At 38.7% G+C, this 25,458-nt stretch overlaps 1 protein-coding gene across 3 annotated transcripts in view; it reads right to left on the bottom strand.

Moving 5' to 3' along the window:
- Positions 1-20,688, bottom strand: part of EPRS1 (glutamyl-prolyl-tRNA synthetase 1) — an 82,596-nt gene extending 61,908 nt beyond the window's left edge. Inside the window, exons 1-13 of one of the 3 annotated variants that reach the window (XM_063443816.1) lie at positions 20,548-20,688; positions 13,850-13,934; positions 11,305-11,404; positions 8,971-9,127; positions 8,461-8,576; positions 6,334-6,428; positions 5,346-5,472; positions 4,672-4,864; positions 3,778-3,949; positions 2,434-2,667; positions 1,829-1,913; positions 847-906; positions 568-588 (exon numbers count right to left, since the gene is read on the bottom strand). In XM_063443816.1, the coding sequence (XP_063299886.1) occupies positions 568-588; positions 847-906; positions 1,829-1,913; positions 2,434-2,667; positions 3,778-3,949; positions 4,672-4,864; positions 5,346-5,472; positions 6,334-6,428; positions 8,461-8,576; positions 8,971-9,127; positions 11,305-11,404; positions 13,850-13,934; positions 20,548-20,590 (1,488 nt within the window). In that variant the 5' untranslated portion in view covers positions 20,591-20,688. The remainder of the gene's footprint in view (positions 1-567; positions 589-846; positions 907-1,828; positions 1,914-2,433; positions 2,668-3,777; positions 3,950-4,671; positions 4,865-5,345; positions 5,473-6,333; positions 6,429-8,460; positions 8,577-8,970; positions 9,128-11,304; positions 11,405-13,849; positions 13,935-20,547) is intronic. The other 2 variants (XM_063443819.1, XM_063443817.1) reach the window with 2 other exon arrangements.
- Positions 20,689-25,458: the final 4,770 nt, after the last annotated feature.

The raw sequence follows: 25,458 nt of genomic DNA, 5'->3' as shown, positions 1-25,458 counted from the left end.
TAAATATTCAATTAATATAATTTTTTTAGGATCTAATTTTATTTAGAAATTTACCAGTAGCTGCTGCATTTCCCACCCTAGTCTTATACTCGAGTCAATACGTTTTCCCAGTTTTTTGGGGTAAAATTAGGGGCCTCGGCTTATATTCGGGTCGGCTTATACTCGAGTATATACGGTATTAAAATGTTTTTCTTCATTATGTCCCTTCATAAAAAAAAAAAAAAAATGAATTTTATTTTTATTTTTTATAATTCCCAAGATCTCCTCGAAGAATCCATGTTTTGGGGTTACAAGCAGCTGGAAAGCTAAATGATGTTTGCACCTTGTATAATCTAAGATTTAATATAACAGTGGATGCACCTTTGTGGGTCACAGAACAGAATTAGAGTGATGTACCGTAAATATATGCTTAGGAGTTAAAGCAATGTGATTGTGTTTTAAGCTGCAAAATAATGGAGTAAGCAATGTGTGCTTACTGAACTTTAAGCTATATGCCAAAGACAAAATAAAAATATCACTTTAAAAATAAAAAATAATTTGAAAAAAAAAGCACTGAGTAATTGATACCTTCTTACAGATAGCTCGCAGCTTGAAAGCATAAAAATGAAATGCAGAGTTTTCAGATCAAAGTTATGGCAAGTTCCATCCCACAAGTCAGCAATTGTTTATGTAAGTTAGTGAGTTTGTGAGGATACTCAGAATTAATGAGAAAATGAGAAAACATTTACAATAATATGACTACTGTTACCGCCGGGGATCTATGGTGTGTTATTATAAAGTGTATTAAAGGGCGGATATAAACGAGTGGTTTGCAATGTGTGTTACTACATCGGTGTAGGTACATACCTTTTTGTTAAAAGACCAAATCTTGTCCCATTCCATGTTCACAACGGACCTTGAAGAGCCCTACAATAAAAGTAACAGAGGATTGGTTAATAGAAATGTGTCCTAATGTGTTTTATACCCCACCTCCTATAGACTGTAAGCTCCTTTGAGCGGGGCTCTCTTCAACCTACCATTTCTGTAAGTTTTCTTGTAATTGTCCTATTAATAGTTAAATCCCCCTCTAATAATATTGTAAAGCGCTACGGAATCTGTTGGCGCTATATAAATATTCGTAAGACAATAGTCTGGGACAAGTGCAGGAATATGATACAAGCAGATGGACATATCCAGCCGCTCTCTCAATTTTGTTTCTAGATCTTTGAAACCCCTGTGAGAAAAAGAGCAGTGAACGTCTACATGGCTGTAGCACTAGCAAGCTATTGGCGTAGTCCCCGATTTTCGTGTCTAACTAGAAAAACAGTGCTGAAACCAAAGGGACGACGCATGCAGCCTACTAGCGCTACATGCACTAAAATTGAATTTTTAAGGTATTTTCAATGAACATGCATATAATTTAGTAAACTGAAGACACAGAATTTTGTATAATTTGTTATGAAGGAATCCGTTTATGGGAGACACCAACAACCATTGGATCCAAAAAATTCTGCATACTTTAGCTATGTTAAAAGTTAAAACTTATGGGATTATTATAAACATATAGTGAGCTTTTCTTTAATGTTTAAGTATCTCCTAATGTGTAGAGGCTATTATCTAGCTGAATGGTATTTAACTCCTTAAAGACCAAACTTCTGGAATAAAAGGGAATCATGACATGTCACACATGTCATGTGTCCTTAAGGGGCTAATAACCTCAGAAATATAAAAAAGCTTAATTGACATTGATAGCAAGACTAGCCAAATTAGTTCTCTACTGGGCTTTTAAATACGTGATGAAATATTCATATTAAATTCGAATTGTTTCCCTATGTTCAGAATTACTTACCTGTGCAGCAATAAATTGCTTCAGTCCCTCTACAGTCATTCCTCTTCTAAGAACTCCACGTACAGTTGGGAATCTGGGGTCATCCCTGTGAGGAAAAGAGAAGAAAAAAAAAAATATATATATATATATATATATATAAAATACACAAGATCCAGCGCGTTCGTGCATATGAAAAAACAGGATATTAACCTGACATACATAGATGGCATTATTGAAGGGACATTCCACTGCTAAAATACAAAACAAAATCCTAATTTTTTTATTGTTATTTGCCTTCCCTTTTATAAAGGTAAATAATAATTACTAACAATTATTAATTATGAATAAGTGGATTTTCATCATTGTCATGTCTCAACCTAACATTCTAAGGATTAGAATTCTCTAGAATGTTTGTTTTTGTCAAATCATTTTAAAGAATAAGAAAAGGGATAATGGAATGGAAAAAGGAATAAGGAAAGGGAAAATGAAAGGGCTGACACTACGTTTTCTAGGACCTTGGAATGTCCATTCAAAAAGATAACACAAGAGATTATTCACAGGTTTATCCATTTTAACATCTATAGGTAGCTTAACATCTGGAGTACTTCAAGATGACTCCAACTTACCATCCATCCACAAGACCTTCATTGACGAACCATGTAAGCCTCCGTTTTGACAGGACAGTGTTATTAAGGTTCAACCGGGCGTACTCCCAGATGTATGGCTTTCTGATTCCCAACGCATCAATGATCCAGTAAAACTGTTCATCTCGATCGTGGTACTCTGTGGTTCTCAAAGCATGTGTTACGCCCTCCACGCTGTCTACAATGGGGCACGCAAAGTCGTACGTGGGATATATACTGAAAGATTACAATTACTAAAATAAATACAGGAGCCAAAAGTCCACAATAACATTCCATAAAATCTCACCCAATAAATAGTATACACCAAAAAGCATTTAGTAAAATGTAGCAAACATAATAGTGTTCAGCTACACAGATTTTAACAAAAGATAAAAGGATTCCCGCCAATCTATATGTAAGCTTTCTATATTCTTTCAATGAACTTAGTCTCCCATACCATTACTGCATAGCTCGCCAATACAACCTATCTACAAATTAATTTTTACATATTTATTTATTTTTTATAGAAAACATTTTAAAAAGTTATTCCCAACAAACATGCCAACAAACGTTGTACCTCCTATCTTTAGGTTATGACTATGTTTGGCTTTTTTTTCTATAAAAAAAAAAAAAAAATACAAAAATAAATAAAAAAACAAGTCTTTCCTTTGTGCTTTATTAAATAAATCAGGCATACCTATTTTCTAATCCAAGTCATATATTTCTAATGTTTAGTAGACATTCACAGAAATTACTCCTGGATGCATAGGAATGTCTGAATTTTTAAGATCACCAAATCAAGACAAATAAAATAAAAATGTAGTTAAGTTTTATAAACGTTATAGAAAGTGTCTCTACTATCTGCCTTTTCCTATTTGTCACCCTTCCTCAACATCTCCAACACCGCCACATGTCATGGTGTCACCTCTAATATGTAACTGCAGTGGTAGTAGTCACATTAAAACTCTTAAATTATTAGGATATTTTACAGAAGAGTGAGATTAATGATCATTAAAAAAACATGATATGTAGCAAATAAATACATAAATAAAAGAAAAAAAAATAATTTTCAATGAGTATAAAATTTAATCTACACCCCATCCTATCCAAAGTGCTCATAAATGTAGAGACGAAGAGAGAAATCACTAGTCCAGAGTGAGGAGGGAAATTTTTTTTAGAATGGTTTTAAAAGCCCTACCCATATACTGGAAAATATTGGTGTATTTTGTACAGAAGATGCACACGCTGGGAGAGTAACGTGCCCTTTAAATGGTACTTGAAGTGCAGCGAATGTACACTTCGATATATGTTGGGTATATGATATACTTAGATATATGTTTAACGTACTTGTACTTGCTCCCAGTCCTTGGGTGCGGCTGGGTCTTGCAGCGGAATAGCGTGGGGTCTCGCATGCAGCCGTTGTTGGAGTTCATGTCAATTTTGGCTCGTAAACAGCAAGTCTGACCAATCTCTGAACCTTTCTTCATTTCTTCCCACATATGCTGGTTCTTCTCTACAGCTACAGAGAAATGTATTCTATTACTTTCAAAACGAAGCTGCATTAATTCAGGATGGCTATTAGAACCTTTTCTAATGCCAATATGAGAGATTGCATGGCATTTACTCCCCCAATACCACATGTCTATTTGCATGGTGTTGCCAAGATGAAGGACACTCAGATGGTGACTCCATCATCATCTTAGCCACCGCCATTTTCTTCCGTTCCTGGTAGGCGAAACCATGTGAAACTTGTACTCTTGTGCAACAGCAACAATATAAACAGGTATATCTGGATGATCAGAAAAGCTTTTCCATATTCATTTTTATGTACATAGTCTAATAAGATATCAGAGGCATCTACAGTGCAAAACACAAAAATATACATGTTCCCATCAGCACATGTGCCACATTTTGGTAAGGTCTTACATGGGAAAGAGGAATAAATAAATAAATAATACATTGTCTAGTCTAGTGCATACCGTCTGAGTATATCAGAATTTCAAAGAAATTTGAACATTGTCAACACAATTGTTTAGTAGACTACAACCTCTCCGAATTAAACTGCTAATTGGCCTCAACTTTCCACGCCTTCATCTCTTGGATAAAACAGCGATTCTTCAATTGTTCACACGGTGAAAATCCAATTGTAGTGTACTGACTATATCAATTAATAATCATTAAAAAAAAAAAAAAAAGTACCTAGACAAAGAAGGCCATTGCTGTCACATTAAATAAACCTACAGTTATTTCTGTGTTTGGATTCTAGCCTCTGCTCTCGTTCAGATTTCATTTGTTCAGCGGGGGTGTCATCCACGTAGGCCTTTCCTTCCTGAATAAGTTTTTCTGCGTATTTTGTTATGGTTTCAAAGTGATCAGAGGTGTATGTGAACTGGTCTGGCTTGATCTGGAGCATGGAAACATCTTCTAAAATAACCTGTAGAGTACAATGAAAATATGTCATATAAAATAGATCTTACAAACCAACTATTCCAGAATCAAAGAAAAACATATTTAATGTGGCAACACCATACCACAGCTTATGGCACTTTTAAAGGTACAGTAGCATCAAGAAAATTAACAGTTTGATGGGGGACCCTGTGCCCCCTCCAATTGCCTTTTGAAAAGTATTCTGAACCACAATCACTTTCCTGATAACATAACTGGTTTCCTAATTTAGTTTCTCTCCCCCCATCCCTATTCACTATTCTGCCCCTTGCTAAATAAGCTGATGATAGTACCCAGTGTGGATATTTCCAGGAGCAATGAAATGCCAAACAGGCAGGATATCCACAAGAGTTGCTGTGCTGGGCCCTGTTCATTTGTTACGAAGTAAACTATACTCAGAAATTAGCTGCCCATAGCTATCGTCAAAAATCACACAGAGTCACAAATATGTACAAACTGTAGCAACACACCTTCTCAAAATCCTCCTTCTCTTTTTCAGGGTTAGTGTCATCAAACCTCATGATAAGTTTCCCTTTAAAGGTGACCTGGTAGTGTTGATTGAGAAGAGCTGCTTTAGCATGTCCAATGTGCAGATATCTAGGAAAAACAAATACTTTCTGTTACAATGGAGAGCAATAATGGACACATCGTAGGTTTGATTGAACAAGAATTCAAAGAGGAACCATTACACATTTCTACAAAATGTGGTAGCAGATACGTAAACAAACTGACATCATATACTTCCACATCGTATTTATTCTTCAGGAGAGTTTTAAAGAGTTTTACTGATAAATTCAGCATTAACAACCAAACAAGACCAAGAAACATAGAAACCTGAAAATGTGGCTTAATATTTACCTATTTCAATTCATTCCCACCTTTCTATGTATAATGTACATCATTTTCCATGTTCCACCATTAATTAGGAAAAAATAAGAAATTGGCCAATTAAAGGACCACTATAGGCACCCAGACCACTTCAGTTCAATGAAGTGGTCTGGGTGCCAGGTCCCCCAGGTTTTAACCCTGCAGCTGAAAACATAGCAGTTTCAGAGAAACTGCTATGTTTACATTGAGGGTTAATCCAACCTCTAGTGGCTGTCTTTCTGACAGCCACTAGAGGCTGCTTCCACGATTTTCAGTGTGAAAATCACACTGAGAAGACGCTGGACATTCATAGGAAAGCATTGAGTAATGCTTTCCGATGGGCGGTTTGAATGCGCATGCGGCTCTGGCTGAGCATGCACATTCGGAGCTGACGTCAGAAGGAGGAGACCGGCGCTGGATTAACCAGCGGGAGGGGGGCCACAATAACCCTATAGTGACAGGAAAACGGGTTTGTTTTCCTGGCACTATAGTGTTCCTTTAAGTAGAATAAGAAATATTACATCCAATGGCGTTACTAGAAGATATTCTCAGAAATATACAAAAGCTGGTAGGGGAGAGCTTAGTACTTACCCACTGGCCTCGGGAGGGAATCTCACAACAACCTTTCCGATCTCTGCCCCTGGGAGTTCGACAAATTTTCCGACATCTTTCTTCTTTTCAGGCACCTGGTGATGGATAAGAAGGAGTGAAGGATATTGATACCTTAGAGAGAGTTCAGAGAAGGGCTACTAAACTGGTTCATGGATTGCAGGATAAAACTTACCAGGAAAGGTTAAAGGATCTTAACATGTATAGCTTGGAGGAAAGACGAGACAGGGGGGATATGATAGAAACATTTAAATACATAAAGGGAATCAACACAGTAAAGGAGGAGACTATATTTAAAAGAAGAAAAACTACCACAACAAGAGGACATAGTCTTAAATTAGAGGGACAAAGGTTTAAAAATAATATCAGGAAGTATTACTTTACTGAGAGGGTAGTGGATGCATGGAATAGCCTTCCAGCTGAAGTGGTAGAGGTTAACACGGTAAAGAAGTTCAAGCATGCGTGGGATAGGCATAAGGCTATCCTAACTATAAGATAAGGTCAGGGACTAATGAAAGTATTTAGAATATTGGGCAGACTAGGTGGGCCGAATGGTTCTTATCTGCCGTCACATTCTATGTTTTTATGTTTCTATAAGTATCGCTAGTCAGACTTTGTTTTTAATAAAACATTACCGAGCCGTTTTGATATCTCACATATAAATAAATCAGCTATTTAGATTCTGGCTTTTAGGACAGCTGTCATAAAATTTTCATTCTCTTTTTACAGTTTATTACATTTAATGAAATGTAATGATTTTTACTTTTATTTTAAATGACCTACATTGATTTTACCAAGCTGAGCAGCCGTTTTGGGTTTGACACTACTGTTAGCTGACCGACTGCCGCTCACTCCAACCTGCCTGCTGCTATTGCTCTGTGTGAAAGTGCAGCAGCCGGCAAGTTAGGTTGAAAAGCAGTTGGTCGGATAAGAGTTGAGTCTGACACAAAAACGCCATAGCTGAAAAAGAGAAATTTTCTCAAAAATTATTTTTACAAAAATAAACAGTTCTATTGAATGGAATTAACTTTTAAAAAACGAGAAGTGGAAATTTGACGACACTTGTCCTTTAAGTTTACAATGGCAAAATGCATTGCAAACGTATTGGTAAAAAAATACCCCCTCTATCTCTAGAGGGATTTAAAGGAAAATTCAACTTAAGTCTCCAGTGTAAAATAAAACAAGTGCAGAATTTGTTCCTCTATCTTTTTCTCTGAGGTTTTGTATTAAAGCTACAAGTTACGGTAGATTAAAAGGGAGATGAAGCACTATAGCAGCCTTTTGTAGTGGCTATAGAGCCAGAAGCCTTTAGATATAGTTTCTCTATTTTTGTCAGATTTTGTGTAAAACCAGGGCCTCAAAGACTGGCATCTCAGCTGCTAAAATAGAGATTTATTTCTTTTTCACAATATCTATACAAATTTGGCCATGTATGAACAGCAATTACAGGCTATAACCACTAGAGGTGGCATAGTCAATCTCTTACAACTTATCCAAGGATGGACTGTTTTTTGTTGCTAATGTTAAAGTGAAAATTCTTATCTCGGGGCAACTGAACTGTAGGCTTTATGTGATGGCGGATCCCCTGAGTTCATAAAACCACCCACAAATAATCTGACTATAAAAAAATACACATACAAAAAGGAACAGACTGATTGCACAATATCCATTACAACAAGCTGCACAGATATGGATTTTCATCGCTTAGTAATCTTTAAATCTGTACCTCTGCTTTATTACACATGCAGAATGATTTACTATGATAGAATGATGCAACAGTACACCGTAGGCCACTCTCACCCCTTCTTTCACAGGCCCGATTTATAACGGGTCTTAATTTTTTTTACTCAGTTCTGACATTTAACAATTCTAATGATATCGAGCTATGGATATGCAAGGCCACATTTTCAACAAATTTGTATTCACATAGTTTACATTAATTTTTATAAAATTATATTTTATCAAATATAACTGTGTGCAAGTGGGGAACAGAATAAAGAATATTTGAAAAACGGTGCGTGTGTATATATATATTGCAATATACATTATATTATATAGATTTTATACGTGCACACGTTAATGATACACACACATTTCTATGTCACTTACTGCTGTGAAAGTTATTCCCCCGGAGGAGACCAGACTGTGTTCCAGAAAGCCGTACCAGCGTTTGATGTTTACCGGTGCTTTATTATTTTTCAGTTCTGCTTGCCAGTTACTGGATGCTGGGAAAAGGGATGGTAAATTATTATATTTACAGCATTTCAAAGGATGATGTTTTAAAAATAATGCATAGTGGTGGGTGGCCAGTGAACATGGAGGCAGGCGTCTAGGATGAGATAGCGGCAGCACCATGGGAGAAAGGGAGAGGGGTTCATTTTGTTTTATTATTATTATTATTTACATGGAGGGGGGTGTTGAAATTAGAAGGGGCATCAGCAATGTAACGTTAGGAATACAGATATGGAGACAGTGTATCCTTCAAAAGGATGTTCCAGGCACCCACACTTGATAGTTGCAGGTTAGGTTACAGAGAGATTGGTTATGTTAAAATACATTTTAAGTTAATCCCGACTTCATCTCAAGTATATATTTCGATTGCATGATATACATATACACCTTCCAAAGCTGAAAACACACTGATGTCAGCCAAGGTCAACGTGTCCCCCACCAGGTATGTTCGGAGTGAGAGGCTGTGGTTGAGATCACGAAGACCTGCAAGAAAAGAGGACTTTTCCTGCAGTCTGGTTCGGCTAAACTCAATCCAGTGGTTTATCTAAAACACAAGAAGAAGCCATTCATTAAAAAGCAAGGGAAACTAAAGTACTCGTTTTTTAGTGATATGGTGTGGTAGCCATAAATAGTTAATTTGTACATTCCCTAAGCCTGCACATTCTGGGTGCTCCAGCACATCACAGCACTCACTCACATCCTCTACAGCCAGTATGGACTGGACAGAAACTATTTTCAATTAAGTTACCTCTCAATTTACTCTTCGGCTATTTTTCCCTGAAAATTTCCTGGTTGAATTTCTAACACTAAATGAAAAGTTGACTGCACTTAAGAGTTTTGTTTTGCTTGGGCCTTGTCTTTGTGTTTTGTTGAGCAAGACTCAAATTTCTTTTTACAAACGGTTGTATTTACAAAAGCAGAGACCTGTAATGAACAGAAACCAAAACTGCAAGATATACATAGATTTGTTTAATTTTTTTTAAAAAATGAGGTAAAGCTTGGGTTATTCATTATAAAACATTTTGCAGTTAGTGAGAAGAAGTGGTTAAAATAATTGCAAATTTCCTTACAGATCGCTTACAAATAGAATAATAATAGAATGGTTTATACTGCATAGAATGCAAGTACGATTCTAGAACTCTCGCAGCAAGAGGCTCTCCAGAGTTATAGTAATGTGAACCTGCCAGCACCAGGGAAGGAATCCAACAGCTGAGCAGACGTGGCAGGAACAGCTGGGCTGAGAGTTTAAATATTCTGTGCGCTTTCTAAGACCGAGGACAGCTATTCTGGGCAGAACGGTAAAAATCACACACCAACAAAAACCATCTCTTCTACAAAATGTGTCTTCACTCCCAAAATAACCGATTAGAACACTTCCAAACTGAGAAATACATTCGATTTAGTACAATGTGTGCAAGGCAACAGCAGTGATCAAACTGGTAATCTAATATTAACTATAAAAAACAAAACCTCAATCATAAAGACAACTGGGCAAATATTATAAGGGGGATACATTCGAGGGGACAATGAAGCACAGGAAAGGTTAATAGTGGGTTGATCCTACAGCTCAGTGCTCTGAGCCTTTAATTGTATTGTGTGGACAGGCAATGCTGGTCACACAAAAATTACATGAATAAGAAAATAAAAACTTTCCTATTATGACATCTCTGCCAGTGAATACTATGGTTTTGACAAAAAACAGATCAGAGTGCCCCACAGTATTCCAGGACCCCAATAAGCTGAAATGTTTATGGTGCTTCGAGTATTTCTTTTATGCAAATACACAAACACATATAAAGTTGCTTTGGCAGAACGAGTCTCCTTGAGGTGACAATTTTAAAGGGACACTATAGTCACCAGACCAATTACAGTTTATTGAATTTGTTCTGGTGAGTATAATCATTACCTTCAGGCTTTTTGCTGTAAACACTGTATTTTCAGAGAAAATGCAGTGTTTACATTACAGCCTAGTGATAACTTCACTGGCCACTCCTCAGATGGCTGTTAGAGATCCTTCCTGGGTCATGGCTGCCTAAAATGCATCCAAACATTCAGTGTCTCCTCCCTCTGCATGCAGACACTGAACTTTCCTCATAGAGATTCATTGATTCAATTCAGCTCTATAAGGAAATGCTGATTGACCAGGGCTGTGTTTGAATTGTGCTGGCTTTGCCTCTGATCTGCCTCTTGGTTAGTCTCAGCCAATCCTATGGGGAAGCATTGTGATTGGATCAGGCTACCACTTCTGCTTATGTCCGCAGGCAGTGGGCAGGTCTAAAGGAAACAGGGACTAAGTAAGCAGCTGCAGACTTGAATACAATTAAGATTTTACTATATTTATGGAGGCATGAGGTGACCAGGGTGGCTAGATGGTGGTTTTAACCCTATAGGGTCAGGAATACAGTTTTGTGTTCCTGGCCCTATAGTGCTCCTTTAAGACATATTTGAAGCTCGTGCTTGCTAAGCAATGATTGTTAGCTAATTTGTAAAGTTGTAGGACACTAACTTAGCAGCACTATACTCGTAGGGCAGGGTTTCAGCAGACACAAAGTAATCGTAAAATGGCTGAAAATACTAGGTGTGAAAATGATCAAAAAGGTGCATAGCAGTTAAAGACAATTATCAGATGTAAGTCCCAGCCACATGTCTGCCGCTTTAAAATACATTTTTATTGAGAAAGAAAGAAAAAAAAGAGAAAATTAATTATATGGGCAACCCTACCTCGGTCTGTTCCATCTGATTGGAGCCAAACAACCCAGCATCTGGTACAAGCCTGGCCAAGTATCGAATGATGGAGTTCACATCAGTGAAAGAGACATCACTGTAACAAAACCAAAAAAAAAAAAGCAGGTGACTAAACACATAAAACACACAATAGTCCACTTCTCCATTTATATTGCTCTCATAGCATCAGGCTGTAGAAGATTGAATGACCAAACTAAAAGCAGAGTTAAGATAAAATGTAAAGGGTTTTCAAAACTGCACAAAAATTACACAAATACAAAATTGGGCCATTTGAGGTATCACCACTAAGCAGAAAAATGCTTATTTTTTGGACATTTTGTGTTGTTGATGTGAAGGTGGTTTTGGCACCTGCTTTTAATTAGGTGATAAATGAGGGGATACGGTGGTTCATATTTGGGTAAGGTCCCATCTTAATAACCAGAAGCCCAAACTTGCTATCAAACATGTATATAACATTTCTGAAACGATCTAGACACTTAGAAATACATAATCTTTGTTATCTATGTTTAAAACAGGAGCAGGCAGGCCCAGTCATAAGCTACCTTCTTAAACTTAAAATATATTCTGTTTTAGGGGGGCGGGGCCGGACCGCCGAGCTGGACGGTCGCACTTGACACCAGCTCCTGCAAACTAGGCCCAGATTGGCACCAAAACTGCAATTTTGGGCAGAAAAACGTCCAGCACCGGTGGCCCTCAGCGGGCAGAGAGCCCTGGATCTAGGGAGAGGCTGGCCAAACGGCTTCAGTCCCCAGGAGGAGGGTTCCTCATCGGCACCTCAAGGCCTACTCAGGCGGTAGACGGCCGCTGCCCCACTGACTGCCGATCAGCGCTCAGCCATGAGTCGGACCCGCGGGGAACTGGCCCCAAATCCCCCCCTTGGACCGGGGGGGGGTGATCCCGATCCGCACCCTCGGGATCCAAGCACCTCGAAGCACAGTAACTGGGCCGCAAAGACCCGCAACCCCAGCACTACAATCAAAATGGCGGAGGCCATGTGCGATGGCACAAAGCCTGCATACACCATCAAACCCTAATATGTTACTCACCTCCGCTATGGCTGGAATCTAGGAGGCCTTCTTCCTCCTCCGGGCACAGTACGGGACAACGCACTGATCCGCCGGCTGCCCGCAACCGCTCAGCCTACTGCTCGCACCCACGTCGACCGCCGGTAAAGCGAGACCTCAGCTCTCACCCCAGCCTGGCGCAAACCGAATGGAGAGAAGCGGAGGGGTCGGTACCTGCCGCATACCTTCACACTGGACTATCCCCTGAAGCATACCAGCGGCATCGGACCTGAGTTGCAAACCTTAACTGGACTCACCGTTTCCAGTGACGTCCTCAAGGCACTCCATACCATCACAGAGGCACACACAACAAGTGTCATGCAGCATTTGGGACATCACTTACAGCAACTGAGCGAGGTATCTCTACGATCCCGGCAGCCATCTTTGGTCTCTGTTCCTGCTCTCGCCTATCCACCTCCCCAACATGGACTTACATGGACATAAGTACCTGTTTAGCAGTTAGCCCGACTCCAGTGGTCTCTGTTATATAATATGTCTGTCTAGCATGTAACCTAACGTATAATACCAACTTAACGTATACTACCATTAATGTTTCACTGTATCATTAACTGCAGACAGGTTAGCTTGCACACTCTGATGTACTTTAGGACCAACAGTTACTGCTATATAATAATATGACAAGCTTGTTTAACTACTGATATATCTAATCTCACACTTCTCATGCAACCCATATTGAAAATGACCAGTCTGCTATATAAATAGTCGTACTCTACTATAAGACTAACTAAGCATGCTTTACCCTAACACTTTGTTTTTATCGATTGCTCATGCACTTAGCCTGATTGTTTTTACTCTTAAAAAAAGTGCAAGGTCTTCTGATATCTTATATTCAAAGCACTATAGGGGCGAAGTCTCATGTAATATCTAATGATGATTTTGACCGTATACGCTTCCACGGAAATGTCCCTGCTATATTAGTATGCTGATATCTTATACTCGGCTCAGCTGGTTTATTTTATAAAAAAAAAAATGTGCTCTTTCTCACTTGCCACGATGCTCTGAAATGTTTATGTAAGCGAGTTCTACGCTGTTGTGGCGTTACATATATGTTATATGTGAACCTAAGCACTACCAAAATAAAGAATTAAAAAAAAATATATATATATATATATATATATATATATTCTGTTTTAAACAAGTATGTAATTCAAAGTAAAAAAAAAAACAATCCTTTATACAAGACCTATTATAAACTCTGATGGAGATACAATACAATGCCCTCTCTTGGAAGACCTGATGGATTGAAGATCAACCAGAGTGACTTCTTAGAAGCACTAATGTACTGGGGACATAATGGAGGGACCTTTAGAGAAACACAGATAAACTGCAGATAAATAAAGTGACCTGTTAGGAGCACTGTTGGACTGGATTTTTAGTCAAGAGACCTGTTAAAAGCTGTGATGGGCAGGAGATCTAGAAGAATGGAGAGCACTTACGTTGATACTCGAAGGACTGTCTCCTTTCCTTCTTCAACGTTGATCTGTATTCTGTCTTTCAGGTGTTGCAGGGTCCACTGGATAGCTTTAAACAAATAAAAGAGCAAGACACATCAGGTATGAACACCAAGATAATGATATCGAACCGATTAGAACTGCAGGGTAAACGTATACATGGGCGGTATATGTGGCCTATCTTTACTTTCTCTTGAAATAAATCAACATTTGCCTTTGCCCCTCATACCACATTGGCTTCTCAAATGACATACACATCCGATATTTTATGGAACTGAAAGTGAGACTATGCAACAAAAAGTAATTGTTGCTTAGTCAGGGTTTAAAATGAACAATTTCGTGGCTTCCTCGTCCCCTGAGCTATTTGGAGCATTTTACCAAGCTTCTTTATTGGCTCATACGAAACCCTGGTTTGGTGAAGTTATTTCAGCAATCTGAATAAAGCCAGGTGCCTCAGGGCAGGGCTGGATATTCGGATGTGAAATTAAAGTACTTTTACTGTAGAGAAGGTTGACAATTACCCTTTCTGGGTAAGGACCTGCATCAAGACTTTAACAATGTGTGTGTTGTTTTTACCAGAAAACCTCATTGCATGGATAGAATTATTAAATTATTTCTTTATTTAAAGAAACACTATAGTCACCAGAACAACTACAGCTTAATGTAGTTGTTCTGGTGAGTATAATAGCTCCCTTCAGGCATTTTCATCTAAACACTACCTTTTCAGAGAAAAGTCAGTGTTTACATTGCCCCTAGGGACACCTCCAAGTGGCCACTCCTCAGATGGCCACTGGAGGTGCAACCTGGCTCAGAGCTGCACAGTAAGTATCCCTGTCGTTCAGTAAGCAGTCCTGATTGGCAAAACTGCATTTGGCTCCACCCCATGCCGATTTTAGCCAATCCTATGGGAAAGCATTGGATTGGCCAAAAACCGGCCAATTTGATGATGTCACAAAGGGGATGGATCCGCACAGCGCTGGAAATAAGGCGAGTTTTATACTTTGATAGGAGGGCTACATCTAGGCTGCATCTTTCACAATGCACAGTAGATGTAAAAAAAACAACGCACATATCTAAGAATACGTGGTCAGGATCAATAAAAAGAATGTTCCACGATCATCCATTCTGCATTTTCTTGAATATGTGAATAAGAGTGCAACATACTCCACTAACAAGCAAGGTCGCCAGCTTATGAGCAAGCAAGGATGTCAGCTGTCAGTAGCTGCGGAGAGGAAACTGCGGCACCAAGGACAGTGCTTCTACAGATAATAGAGGGTAAAACGATAGATCTAAAACAAAGTTGGGATTCCTTTACGGTCAGTTGGTAGGAATTCAAAGTAAATTAAAATAAACATTCAAATTTTAAGGCAACAAAAGCCAACCTCGAAACATAGTTGACTTGAAATTAAAGGAACACTATAGTCACCTAAATTACTTTAGCTAAATAAAGCAGTTTTAGTGTATAGATCATTCCCCTGCAATTTCACTGCTCAATTATCTGTCATTTAGGGGTTAAATCACTTTGTTTCTGTTTATGCAGCCCTAGCCACACCTCCCCTGGCTATGATTGACAGAGCCTGCATGAAAAAAAAAAACTGGTTTCACTTTCAAACAGATGTAATTTACCTTAAATTATTGTATCTCAATCTCTAAATTGAACTTTAATCACATACAGGAGGCTCCTGCAGGGTCTAGCAAGCTATTAACATAGCAGGGGATAAGAAAATCTTAATGAAACAGAACTTGCAATAAAGAAAGCCTAAATAGGGCTCTCTTTACAGGAAGTGTTTATTGAAGGCTGTGCAAGTCACATGCAGGGAGGTGTGACTAGGGTTCATAAACAAAGGGATTTAACTCCTAAATGGCAGAGGATTGAGCAGTGAGACTGCAGGGGCATGTTCTATACACCAAAACTGCTTAATTAAGCTAAAGTTGTTCAGGTGACTAGTGTCCCTTTAAAGGGAAACTCTACTCACCGAAAATACAGCTTATTTTCCTCCCAAACTAAATTCTACCCATCCCCTGCACCTCTGTAACCCCCCTTGCAAGACATATAAACTTCAATAAATATTATAATTCTTACCTTATTTCCAGCGCCGCGTCACACATCCATCCTCCGTCGTCTACACCCCCTTCCGCGTCATCCGATCAGCTGACCCACTCTCCTTCCCTCCGCCAATGAGCTCATACTCATTGGGAATCATTGGGAAGCAAGAGCGCATGCGCATGTAACGCAGCGCCCCGCCCCTCGCACGCTTCACGCAGAGATTCATTGAATCCCCTTGTGAAGCTGCATTAGACCCACGTGATGTGCAACGTCCTCATACAGTGCGTGGGGGCGTCGCACGTCGTAACTCACCTTTCCTCTCCTATGGATGCGGAAGCACCATCTAGCGGCTAGGTAAGAGAAGGCAGCTGGAGGTGGGATTTAGCAAAAACCACAGTGTTTTGACAAACTTGGTTAAGGGTAGAGGGCCAAGGCACCCAGACCACTCAAATGAGATGAAGTGGTCTGGGTGCCTAGAGTGTCCCTTTAACTTAAAATGTCAGACAACTCACACTTTAGCTAATAAACCTGAATTACTAAATTACTCCCCCACCCACTTTTCCCAAGTGCTACTTTTCTTTCCAATCTGCTTGTCAAACTACATTCACATCTTTTGTGAATCAACTTCCAGATAGTAAGCCCGTTTCTAAAATCCCTTTAAAATGCTTTAAGCAGAGACAAACTTTCAACTTTACAAGAGTCACTTAAATACTACACTCAGTCCTTTGCGTCCAACTAGAGTCATTAAATGCAATAAAAAAATGAAAAGAGAATTTAAAAAGTCCATTAGTGAATTCAAAATAGCTATTCAGTTTTTATAAGATAGCAAGCAGAGATTTATTATGCATGGTATGGTCAATGTATCAGATGCGATCAATGTTTGCAGAGGAAAAGTGAAACAGTCATGTTGCATTATTGAACAGCAAGGCAAAATGAGATATAAAATACATTTGACTACAATTCCCCAAAAACAAAGTTTACCTAAGCAGAATGTGACAAAAGCAAAAAAAAACAAAAAAAAACTACTTATTTTTTACCAACACTTTTTATCACAAATCGCATGGGGAAGCAAACATAAGTTTGATATTTAAAATTTGCACAGGGAAATAGTGTGGACATAAAAAAAATAAAAAAAACACAAAATCGCAATATGAAAATATACAATAAATTAATAGTCCACCGGCAAGTGCATAGAATGACAAAAAATGAAATAATGAATGCCACAAAGTTCTGCTTTTTATTTTTTTTTTTTAAACGCTAATTACAAACCAGGTTCATACACAAGAAAAGATTATATACGATTTCCAGTTCTAAACGCTTGCATGATGGGAGTTGTGGCACTCAGTAAGCACGATAAGAACGGTTGCCTAGATCTTGTAAGGATCTTACAGGGTTATTCGCTAAACTTTAATGAACAAACCAGTGCAAAAATTGTTGATATGGAAAAACCTCCAATTCAGCTGTAGCCACAACTTTATTAGCTTAGCCTCAGCTTTGCCATTTAGATTTAGTGAAAATTACCGGTAGAATTTGGCAAATAACCATGCTTATCTTTTAGATCATCAAACAAAACAATTGTTTTCAACATATAACAGGTTAGAAATACTTTGCTTAAATGGTTACATAAGTAAACCAAACTAATCAGCCTAAAAAAATATATACATATTTACCGTAAAAGCCCAGGGAAGGATTAGAATGTCTATGTGAGATGGAACTCTGTGATATGAGTGATATCTTTTTACTTTGATTGTAAATATATAGGGGCAGAGTTAATGATTGCTCTATTGCTAGTCTGTTGCAAGCCTGTTGTAAGTCCTTTGCAGTGACAACATATCTGACATCAGTGTGACAGGACACGTGGTGTATTGTTTAACATGATGTAATCGTGGTCACAGAGCTAGTGTGGAATGCAGGACATGTGATGATTGTCATATTGGTGATCACGAAGGCTCTTGGTGAATTATCAGCCATCACTGCATGAGGGTTCCATGGCAACCATAACACTGGTAGTAGTGACGTGTAGACCACATTACCATGCCATCAGTAGACATCTTATTATCTGCCAGTGGTTGTCACTTTATTACAGACACAGTAACAAAGAACTCATCCTCTGAACATCACAATTCATTTAGCTTATTTTATACTAGCACTGGATAAAACGGCACTGCCTGCCACTAACACACCAACGCCAATCATAAGATTCTCAAGAAATGAATTCACTGGTGACACTAAAGGTTACTGGCTCACAAAATATTACAGACACTACACTACTAGCACACAGAGCATAGATTACTGCAACTAAGCCACAAACAGCTGGAGATGGCCTCGATTTGAAACAATTATCTTTATATCCTATCCACCTTGCTAATATTTACTCTTTACTCTATGTTCTAAGGTGCTTTTACTTTTGAATGCGTAGTTAATGTAATTGAATTCTTGCAAAGCAGCAAATCATAATATCCAAGCAAATAATGGTAGGCTAGTAGACATTTTACACAACTTATTGCAGTTTACCAGTAGAACCAGTGATACAAAGGTCAGTGAACTCTGGCCTTGGTTAGCATTATATATCACTTAGAAACATGCCATCTTAATGTAGCAATTTAGAGCAGCACTGTCACTCTCTCCCTCTCCCCCCCCCCCCCCCTCCACCCACCACTCACCACCATTAAATTAGTATTTCATAAAGAAATAAATTATATGAAACACAAATTTTGCTGTGTTGGAATTTAACGGAAATAAAAGTAGTCACTACTTTTGTCTCTGTATATTTCCTCCACCTGACGTTCCTAGGCTCTGGGCGGAACTACAGTGTCAATCGCGACTACCATCAACAGTGCCATCATCACCATCAATGCTGTACTCTTGCAGATAGTGAAAAGGACCTGCCGGACAAGATGGCCGCAGTTGCAAGGGAATGGTTCAGATAAGTAAACATCATCTTTACCTGACCCTTTCTGCACACTGGACCCCCAGCAGTGATGGACCAGCTTTGCGTATTTGGCAAAGTTCCAACACAGTGACTGAGGTCAAACCCAGATAAGTAATGCTACTTTGTTGAGAGGTTACAAATGCAAAAAAAAAAAAAAAAAAAAAAAAAAAGCAATTCAAGAATATGTACAATATGTGCATTTCTAATCTAAAGACCAAATAAATACAAAACTAGAAGACTAAATTGAGCATGTTCTAATGTTATATCAAAACTAAAATTGCAATGGTCTCAATACTGGGTGTGAAAGATGATGAAGCAAAGCTAATCTATGGAATACTCATCATTCTTAGTGTGTACTACAAGAACGTGACCACCACACGTAACCAAGATCCAGGGTCAAACAAGGTCTATTAATAACTGGGTAGCCTCTGAAAAGCTGCCACAACGATTGTCAAAAAGCACCACTGTGGTATGAATGGACCATTGGCAGAACTATTAATAAACATAACCTATCATTTCTAAACATTAAAGGATACAGGCCACCCATCAGTAAAGACCAATGAAACAAGTTGTGTTTTGGGTATTTTTTATAGCAAGGACCACATTTATTACCCATTGTATAAAGTATACATCGAAAGGTCCTCTAGTGGTCCAGGGGCAATTGTCTGAGTGCAACTGAGATTTGGGCCACACAATGAAGAATAAAAAAATAAATAAAAAGATTATTTATTCTACAGAGAGGCTTGGAATAGGATGGACAGAATATCTGACAGTTGTATTTGCAGCACCATATTTCACGATATACCCATTGTCAATTCCCTTTCTTTACAAACTGCAGAACCATTAAATACACCTGATCTGTATTACAGTTGCACAATTCACAAAGCACTTGTCAGAAGAATGCTGTTCTTTTTAGAACAGACAGGCAAGACAGGATGGGTACATAAAAAGGACAAAAGATCAGACATATGAAGGATCACAACACAACCAGTATTTTCTATAACTACAACTGGATCACCCTAACAATTAAGCATATGGTGTATATAGCTAATGATGCTTCCTAAACTAGAGGACATTGTGTTTAACAGGGATGTACAATAGTCCATCTGATAGGACGTACAAAAACTGTAATTTTAAAATTCGATACTAACTTCTGACCTTGAGTAAATCCCTTTACAAGCATCACATTATCTAAATATCATGGACTGGGGCAGGCATTGTATTAGCCCAATTTACATTTCCTTATCAGTACATTTAATTGCATACAAATTACTCTCAGATCATTGCATTGATCATTAGCCATGATTTATAAAATTACCATGGGTCAAAATAAATAAATAAATAAATAGATTACAAAAAGGACAGAGTATGTTAATTCTGTACAGGGCAGTATGATGCAACCCACTGCAAATCCCAATCTAACTGGGTATACTCAGGGAGAACCAGGGATGGGAGAAATCATGTTATCACAAGTTATGCAAACCCTTTAAAAATAAATAAATAATAAATAAATGTGAGTCAGAGTTGTAGAAAACACAAATTTCCCAAAACAAGACAATCTGCTACAAAGAAGCATGGCTTCAGGCATGCAGAGCTGTCACATGTGATTGTCCCAAGAACTACTCTGGGCATTCAATGTGTAAAGGGAGGCCTGGGCATGGGGAAAGGACCCAGCCTGGCTGGGGGGGACTAAGCTGCCATTACCCAGTGGGGGGCTGCCATTGGAGAAGGTAAGGGTCAGCGCCATTCTATTTCCTCCACTGATGATGATGATGATCCCAGGGGCTGCCACGAAGCTGCCGACTGAATGAGACTGAATACAGCCGCTTCCGGTTGTTCAATGCACTACACCACCCCCATGTAAAGATAGCCCCTCCCAGAGGATGACTGCTTCCGCCCGGTGCTCCTGGAAGCTCAGTACGCCATTTTGGATGTGGGCAATTAAAAGGGCGTCATTCTAGTTCTGGGTAGGGTGGTCTTGGGAATGCGAAAAAAAATGGGCCATCTTCAGTTTGGGCAAATGAATACTGAACCTGAGATCTAAAAATCGCCGTGTGGACGGATGTAATTGTCCACATTCTATACCAAAACAAACCTAGAATTTGAGCTATTGGGTTGTTACATCACAATTAAAAGGTTTCTCTTTAAGTGCCCCATACACATTATATATATATTTATTTTAAAGGACAGAAAGGGCTTTCGTTTAACGTCATACATATATATATATATATATATATATATATATATATATTTCAGACAACATTACGTGTGAATAAATTGGGGGAAAATTTGGGGGAAAAAAGACAAATTCATAATTTTGATTATAATATTTTTTACACCTCCAGTGAAACTAATTAAAAATAACTCAAAATAGAAGCATATATCAGTCCTGATTGTTAAATGCCCAAGATGACTAGAATCTAAATTAATTTTTAATAGTTAACGTTAACCCTATACCAACCCCCACACTAATGCTAAACCAGCATTACTCAACGCTTACACTAACTCTAACTGTGTGTCTACCCTAATCTTACCCTTAAACGCAACCCAACACTTTATTTAACCCCTTAAGGACCAAACTTCTGGAATAAAAGAGAATCATGACATGTCACACATGTCATGTGTCCTTAAGGGGTTAAAGGGACACCATAGTCACCAGAACAACTACAGCTTAATGTAGATGTTCTGGTGTTTATAGCCTGTCCATGCATGCTTTTTCATGTAAACACTGCTGCCTAGGGACACCTCTACTGTTGTGAAGCACTGGCGTTCAGCATCTCCACGCTCTGCATGGAGGTGTTGAAATTTCCCTATGGAGATTTACTGATTCAATGCATCTCTATAAGGAGATGCTGATTGGCCAGCACAGTGTTTTGCAATAGCCTCTCAATGCTTTCCTATGGGAAGCGTTGGATTGGCTGAGATCGTCAATTCTGATGATCTCAGCTAAAAAGGCGTGATGGAGCGGTTCTGAAGTAAAGGTAAGTTTTAACCCTATATAAGAGGGGCAAGGGGGGCTGACCACCAAACGTGTTTTTAACAAAATGGGGTCAGGAATACACTTTTGTATTCTTGACTCTGTAGTGTTCATTTAAGCCACTGCCAGTATTAATCCTTACCTAACCTGAAAAACTAGCCTCAACTCTACAGCTAACCCTACCTTACACTTACCACTGAATCTAACTTGAAAGCTAATCCCAACTCTAACCCTAAGGCAACCCGCTTCTAATAGTAATTCTGATATTAGAAATGGGTTCTACCTTTTTAACATAGTAGATGGTGGTATGTTGCCACCATCTACTGGCGATTTTAAGAATTACACTTAGTGCTGGACAGCAGGCAAAGCCCAGCACTGGTCATCATTGGCTGGGGACAGGCTTGGAGACCCTGGACGGTCTCTCCCGAGCAGCCTACAGTCCAGAAAACCCTGTGGCTGAGCGTGATCACTCAGTCTTGGCTTTATGAATGAGTTTAAAGGGTTCTGTGCAGTTCTGACTTTCAGCGCTGCACAGAGCTCAACGGTCAGTCTATGGCCACTCAAAATGGCGCCATCTGACTACCTAGAGAAAGTGGTGTGGTGTAAGCAGGGATATAATCCAGCTCACACAACAATCTTAAAATAAGCATTTAAATGCCAATTTAAAGAGACACTTGCAATACTGAGTTTCATGCAGCAAGCAAGCATCTCATCTACCATATCCACCAGGTTTTCGGAGACACACATCATTTATACAAATTGATGAGCAACATACAGAATGAGCTGCCCTGCAGTATGTAGAAAACAAATGCCGCAGGTAGTAAATCAGGTGATAAATCAATCAGGAATCCTGCAGCACATACATTATTAATAATACAGGGGCAGCATTTTCATGTGCTGCCAATCAACATGATGAAATTATGTATGTCTCAGAAAACATGGTGGATATACCAACCCTAATTTAAGCCCACTTTGTGCAGACCGGCATAGAACACCCTAATGTCCTTTAAAGGTTACGTGCAAATGAATATTTTATTTCCAGTATATAGGTTTACTTCTTTGTTTAGAAAGTGTTTTGTTAGAAATGTTTTGCTGTTGTATGTTCCGGGGGCACTGTAAAGCACCTGTAGATTTATTTATTTGAAGGGACTCTGTTTAGCAGGAATATGGTATGTTTTCTGTCTGTTTGCAGTTTCTTTCAGGGTTATTATTATTATTGGCTTTTATATAATGCCAGCTGATTCTGCAGCGCTTTACAATATCATAAAGAGGAAAATGTAACAATAAATGAGACAATTACATTTGTTACAGAATTAATAGGTTGATAGAGCACTTCTTAATGGCCCCATGTGGAATGCGTGTACAGGGCCATTCAGACTGGATTTTTGCATGAGTCCTTCAGAATGAGCCAGACATTGGTCCAAAATTTCAGCCAAATCTGGACCCGAAATGTAGAAGTCTGAACTATATGCCCCCTGACAGCACTAGCAGCAAGTGAGCTAATAGTAAAAAAAAAAAACTTTAAACGCAAGGGTTAACCATGTTGCAGCTGGCCAGTGTTTGCTATTCCTGCCCAGTCAATAATTAGGCCCTATCCTTATGGAATATGACCATGGAGAGGATAACCATTTTTGGGGGATGTAGAATGGCATGTCCTCTCTCTCTCTATTGTGTTAATATCCCTCACCCATAGGTGGGGGAGTGTACAGTAGAATGTATTATTTAGAATTTCCAGAGCCTGTAATTTAGCCTATAGTTCGGATGTGAAACACACAGAGTTTAAACTCAGAACCAAATGCATCCAACCAAGTGGGGCAGATTTGGTTGGGACGTCTGAATTTTGACCAGTTTTGACTTTAGTAAATTTGAGAACTGCTTTTCCGGTTGGAATTCAGTAATTTTTACCGAATTTTGTCCAGCGAGAATGGCAGTTCCATGAATGAGAACACCTCGTAAATGAGGGATGTCAGAGAAGAAGGAGTTCAAACGGAAAATATGGAAACATTTAAAATATGCATGCTTCAGTCCTCACACACAAACATAGAAGGATATTTGCTAAATACGTTAATAGAGTAATATACCCCGTGTCTGTGCTGGGAAAACAAAGAATCTAAATGAGCACTGCACTTGAGTGAGTTTCCTAAAAATACTTGGAGTAAAAAAAAAACCACTATTTAGTTGTAGTAGCTCTTGCTGGCATGCCCCTGTAAAAAAAAAAAAAAATAGAGTGTAAACTTACCTGTGATCACAATCTAAAGGCTATGTTCTCCCTACAGCCCGATCCTCTTCTGGTGATGTTATTCATCCTAACGGCAGGGAAGAGATATCTCAAAGGTCAGGCTGAGGGATCCGTTAGGGCAGCACGATGAAGGGCCATGCTACCATTGGTTGTTTAGTTAAATTATATTAACCAGCTAGGCACATGATAATGCAGCCATTGCTAGAGTAACACCTCCCTCCAGCAGCAAAGTGTTTTAACTCCTCAGTGAAACCCTGCACCTACAGACTTCAAGCACCATGACCACTTCAAATCATGTTTGGAGTAACTAACTTGGGATAACAAAACATTTACATGTACAACCCACTTTTTTGTTATTTCATAATGTTTTTAACTGGACCTTATATATAGTTAAAAAAGGCAGTGAAGGACAAGACGGGGCATGCTTAGGTAGTATAGGAGTTAAATGGAGACAGGTAAATCCGGATTAGAACATTTTAGTTCTTTGAACATATTATAATAACGGGTGGTGTAGTCACATTGCAGAGCAAACCAACAAAGAGATTATTGCGTTTATTAGGCAATGTCTATGAAGAAAACATCTAATGTTGTATTTATATGTTGCACCTGCCCATCACACAACGCAAGAAATCTATCTCACAACAGCATCACAAATGGTTTTATTGTGTTTTTTTTCCCCCCAAAGTAAAAGATAAAAATAAAAACTTAAACAAAAAGAGAAAACTAAGCTTTTATTCCATGTCTTTACAAAATCTTACTGTTTATTTGAGAATCAGTATGTTATATTTATAAGGACAATCTGACAGCACTGTCAGAACTGCCCTTTTCCTGAGAGATGGAGCATTTTCTTTGATGCCCAACACTTTCGTTCCCTATTTGCATAGGAAATAAGTAAATTCTTTATTTCATTTGTAATTAAACAAGAGAGTGGTGACAGCAGGCTTCACAGTCCACCATAGCTGGGAGACACAAACCCATTCCACAAGCTGCAGTACAGTGTTTGATAGCGATCTTACTCTGGGAGCACAGTGGTTCCTTTGGAATTTGTATGAATAATTTATGTCTCATTGGAAACTTGGGATTTCCGCATTGATGGCAAATCTTTCCAAGCAGTGCCTGCCATACTTTAGGAAGGAAATTCATCACACAGAAACATAAGAGACTGCCCCTTCAACGACATTTATTATAAAAAGAAACCAAAAGTTTATTTGCAGGAAGAACTTCCCAGCACCATAAACACAACAATAAACTATGGTGATTACGGTGCTTTGAGTGTTCCTTTAAACAAATCTTTGCCAAAATAGTTTATGGCTAGTTTATTGAAATTTTTTAGCCGTTGGATTTCATTGTACCTAGAAAAACAAAGTAAACATTTTACATTTATAAAGGAATGGTACTT

This window comes from Pelobates fuscus, chromosome 2 (genome assembly GCF_036172605.1).
Source record: "Pelobates fuscus isolate aPelFus1 chromosome 2, aPelFus1.pri, whole genome shotgun sequence".
Classification (NCBI taxonomy): Eukaryota; Metazoa; Chordata; class Amphibia; order Anura; family Pelobatidae; genus Pelobates; species Pelobates fuscus.
Note: the sequence above shows the minus strand (reverse complement) of the source record. Positions and strands in the feature narration are given on the sequence as shown.